A 3,486-nucleotide genomic window follows, 5' to 3' on the forward strand; every position below is an offset into this window, starting at 1 on the left:
GCAGCTTGATTATCATGTGGCTGGGAGTGGTTTTCTTTGCGTTTATCCAATTTGGGGTATGCTTATCTTCTGGATGTTGCAAGGTTATATTTTTCACCAATTTTGGAAAATTTTCAGCCATTATTTCCTCAAATAATTTTTTTCTTTCTCCATTTCTTCTAGGACTTCACTTATTCAAGTATTATTCTTTTTTTATGTTATCCACAGGTTCTTGAGGATCAGTTCATTGCTCAAAAAAATTTTTTTTTAATTCTCTGTTTCTTCAGATTTGGTATTTTCTATTTCTCTATCTTCAAATCCATTGGCTTTTCCTGCTGCCATCTCCATTGTGCTATTTTTCCATCTAGTGAATTTTTATTTCAGATGTATTTTTTCAGTTTAAAAATTTGCATGTGGCTTTTTTCTATGATTTCCATTTTCTGGCTGGAAATTTGTAGTTTTACAGTCATTTCAAATGTTTACACTCCAGTGAATCATGACTTTGGTAATTCTGATACCTGGGCCATATAGGAGTTGGTATGTGTTGATTTTCTTTACCCTTGAGAAATTTAGATATTTTTTCTGATTCTTTGTATGTTGGGTAATCCTGGAAATGTTGAATATTATGCTTTGAATCTCTGGGTGCTCCAAAGAATGTTGATTTTTGTTTTTGTTTTATTTTGTTTTGTTTTAGCAGTCAATCAACTCAGTTTGTTCCAGACAACAAGTTCTGTCTTGCATTCTGTGGGTAAAAATTTCAATGTTATTTCAGTTTTTTAAGACTTTGTATATGGTTTGGATCTGTCTCACTGATGCACATCTCAGAGGCTAGTTAAGCATTTAAGTGATGGTTTGTAGAGTTGTTCAGTTATAAAAACTCTTGCTATGCTTTTTTTTTTTTGCTGGTTCTTAAAGTGGAAAAATGTGTTTATTAACATTCAAACTCCCCTCATACAAGGCCATATAAAAATTCGTAGCTTTTTTTGATTATACATAAGTCTATATAGTCTACATAGTTACAATGCTGTATAATATAATTTAGCTTTTCATAATACATGGTTAAAATACATCATTAGTTCTGTTAAACATAAGCACTTATTTTCAAATCCAATACTTTAAATAAACAATTTTCTTCTGTACATAGTTTAGCAGGGCTAATAAGTATAAGATGCTCTTTATTAAAAGGTATATGATTTGAATATCAACAGTTGCTGAAGTTTGTTATTTTTTATACAGTATTTTCTTTTTGCTTTGATCACAACCACATAAAACCCTTAAGGATACTGAAATTCAGGAAGTAAAGTTCAGAGACTTATTACTTTAGCTGCGGAATCAAATTCATACATAACACTGTGGTATTAAAAACCTTAAAAAAAACTTGAAACCTGCACTAGTATGGACTGTTCTATCAGGAAAAGACTACTTGGGAACAGGAGGGAAAAACAGCTTTAAATATACATGTTTTTCTTTGTGGTGCTGATAGGAGGAAAAAGGCATTATAATATAGTACCTTGCTACCTCTCACTAATTTGGAGATATACGAGGAAAACAGATATTACTCAACTCAACAACTATGTAACTTTATGTAGGTGGGAGATGGCTTAGCTCATGCCAGGTGGCAGCAGCTCAGACTTTGTGTGGTCAAACAAAACACTGGCATACGGTGACCTAGGTCTGCAAGCTTTACTAAGGTGTTTTTTTTTTTGTTTTTTTTTTAATGTTTTGGCTATATATTTCACTCCAAAAGGAGACCTGATTTGATGCTTGAGGTACAGCACCTTTCTGTTACTTCTTATTAAAATGAAAGTACACTCCTGAAGATAAATACTGGATCAAAAAAAAAAACGTGTTTCAGTCATTTGATTAAACTGTAGAATACCAAGCAAGTTATTTCTACAGAAATCGCTGAAGGGAGCAAAAAATTCAAATTATGTACCTAAATATTTTAAAGTGAAATAAACAAATTTCCCTCTGAAGGTCAAACTGTATTTGCTATGTTGTAATCCCGTTCACCATTAGGCTGCAGTTGGACCACGACACTATGTTCATTAATTTCATTTTCTGCCTCACTACTTTCGGTGTCTTCATTGTCATCTTCCTTATAGTCTGAAGATTCTGTCATGTTCTGATGTGAATGGGATTCCGATAAAGCTCCAAATGACTGGGTGCTGACAGAAGCCAAAGGCCTAAGTAAAGGGGTATGTTCTGGCACTTCGTTTTCTTCTTGACTACTGTCTGTGTCAGAGTTTGAATCGCCTTGAGAAGGAACAACTTTTTGCTTGCAGACTGGGCAGGTTTTTTTGGTTTTAGTTAGCCAAGGGTCTACACACTTGCAGTGATAAGCATGGGAACAGGGAAGGATTCTGAGCTTGTCTCCATCTTCATATTCATCCAAACAAATGGCACACATATCGTACTCATCTCCTTTCTTGAATTTATGTATAGGAAGTTTCTTAAGTTGATCTTTACGAAGTCTGTTTCTTCTAGCTCTGTGTCTGTCCTGGACAAATTTTGTAATCATGAAAATGACTATCAAGATGACACAGATGCCCACTATGATAAGGAAGGGGATTAGGTAGTATTCCAGAGGAAGACTAAATTCTGGAACTAAAATAATGTGGCCCCCTTTTTCATATGTGAATTCATCTTTCAGGGAATTAGCTGATGATTCACCAATAAAGACAGATGGAATGTCAATTTTCTTCAACACATTAGTGTCGTTGGATCCCATGCTAATGAGGTCATCAGAATCAACATTGTGAACTATGGCTGCTTTGAATCCTGCTCTCTGTGCATTTAAAACCTTTATATCAAAATTGCTATCAAGTCTTCTAATTAATACGATGAAAGCACCAGAAGAATTATTTTTTAGTGGTGGAGGCACTGTAGGTTCACAGGCATTCTCTGGTTTTGAGTTTATCAGAAAACCCTTTAAACCTTCAGCTAGAAGTCTATAACCAAATCTTGCAGGAAGGTCATCAAATGTCTGAGATGCATTTTCAAAATTACATGCTAAAATGTCTGCTTCTACAGGCAGTAGGTTTAAGAATGCAAAGAACTGTACAGTCAAGATGGTGTAGACTTGTGTGGCTGACAACATAAGCATTCCTATGGAGAGCAGCATCTCGTTGGAAAATCACCTGGAAGCCCGGTCCCGGAACACAAACTGGCTCACTCGCCGCGTCGCTGATGGAGAAGCCCCTACCGAGCCTTCATGACTGAATAACCGCACCGACCCCCCGCTATGCTTCTTTTCGCAGGTACAGCTCGGGGGGTGAGCCCAGTACTTGTATCATTTATAACCAGAATTACGAGATCCCCTGCTCCAGCTCTCTCCTCTTCGTGATTTCTTCCATACTCTCTAACTACCAGAGGCTGCTTTTCACAGTTCCACGGACTAGAATTCTAGATGGCTTTAGTTTAAATTTCTAGCCTCTCATGGCAAGAGCAACGAAAGAGCAATTAATACTGTGGACTCTGACTTCACTTTTCATCATGTAGGCTCCC

At 36.3% G+C, this 3,486-nt stretch overlaps 1 protein-coding gene across 1 annotated transcript; it reads right to left on the reverse strand.

Annotated features, from left to right (window-relative positions):
• Positions 1 to 1,957: 1,957 nt before the first annotated feature.
• On the reverse strand, positions 1,958 to 3,163 carry LOC119542325 (E3 ubiquitin-protein ligase RNF13-like). The gene has a single exon (XM_037847010.1). The coding sequence runs from the start codon at positions 3,101 to 3,103 to the stop codon at positions 1,958 to 1,960; it is 1,146 nt and encodes a 381-aa protein (XP_037702938.1). The 5' UTR covers positions 3,104 to 3,163.
• Between the last annotated feature and the right edge of the window lie 323 nt (positions 3,164 to 3,486).

Source organism: Choloepus didactylus, chromosome 8 (assembly GCF_015220235.1).
Source record: "Choloepus didactylus isolate mChoDid1 chromosome 8, mChoDid1.pri, whole genome shotgun sequence".
Taxonomy (NCBI): Eukaryota; Metazoa; Chordata; class Mammalia; order Pilosa; family Megalonychidae; genus Choloepus; species Choloepus didactylus.